Source organism: Orycteropus afer, unplaced genomic scaffold (genome assembly GCF_000298275.1).
Source record: "Orycteropus afer afer isolate SDZICR_OR568_19922 unplaced genomic scaffold, OryAfe1.0 scaffold00061, whole genome shotgun sequence".
Taxonomy (NCBI): domain Eukaryota; kingdom Metazoa; phylum Chordata; class Mammalia; order Tubulidentata; family Orycteropodidae; genus Orycteropus; species Orycteropus afer.
The window spans coordinates 2,176,266-2,177,095 of NW_006921648.1; the positions used below are offsets into that span (position 1 = coordinate 2,176,266).

General features: G+C 47.3%; 1 protein-coding gene across 1 annotated transcript in view; it reads left to right on the forward strand.

The window, feature by feature from the left end:
- Positions 1-382: 382 nt before the first annotated feature.
- LOC103196055 (olfactory receptor 15-like) overlaps positions 383-830 on the forward strand; it is a 1,010-nt gene continuing 562 nt past the window's right edge. Inside the window, exon 1 of the mRNA XM_007939707.1 lies at positions 383-829. Coding sequence (XP_007937898.1) covers positions 383-829 — 447 coding nt within the window. The remainder of the gene's footprint in view (position 830) is intronic.

Here is an 830-nt window from a genome sequence, read left to right on the forward strand (position 1 = left end):
TATCTCCCTGTGCAAAAACTGCCCTTCTATTCTCCCGTGACTGATCGCTCCAAGGAGCATATCTGCTTGATGTAAAGGTTCACCCTATGTCTATGTGTCTGCCTACTGTTTGGCAGGAAGCCACAGGAGTATCTTCATTCACTTCTATGATAGTTTACATTTGCCATTCTGATAGAATAAAGTCCATTCATTGTGAGACTGACAGTGCTTGGGGACAGCAAGGACAGTTTGTAACCATAAAATTTAAACTATATTAACTATGAAGCCAGAGACCTATTAGATCTTCACTGACATAAAGCAATCTGTCAACCGCTTCTTCACCTCTGGCTTTTCTCACAGCAGTTTCCCCAGGACAGATTCAAGGCACTGAAGGAAACCAGTGATGATGGCCAACAAGAGCTCCTCAGAAGGCTTCATTCTCATGGGTGTATCTGACCACCCCCAGCTGGAGATCATTTTTTTTACAGTCATCCTCATCTCTTACTTGATGACACTCATTGGGAACTCAACCATAATCCTCCTTTCCTGCCTAGATGCCCGGCTCCACATACCCATGTACTTCTTCCTCAGCAATCTCTCCACCCTGGACCTTGCCTTTACTACTACCTCAGTCCCCCAAATGCTGATCAACTTATGGGGCCCAGAAAAGACCATTACCTATGGCGGCTGTGTGACCCAACTCTATGTTTTCCTTTGGGTAGGGGGTACTGAGTGCATCCTGCTCATGGTGATGGCATTTGACCGCTATGTGGCCGTTTGCCGACCCCTGCACTATACCACCATCATGAACCCTCGGCTCTGCTGGCTGCTGGCTGTCCTTGCCTGGTTGG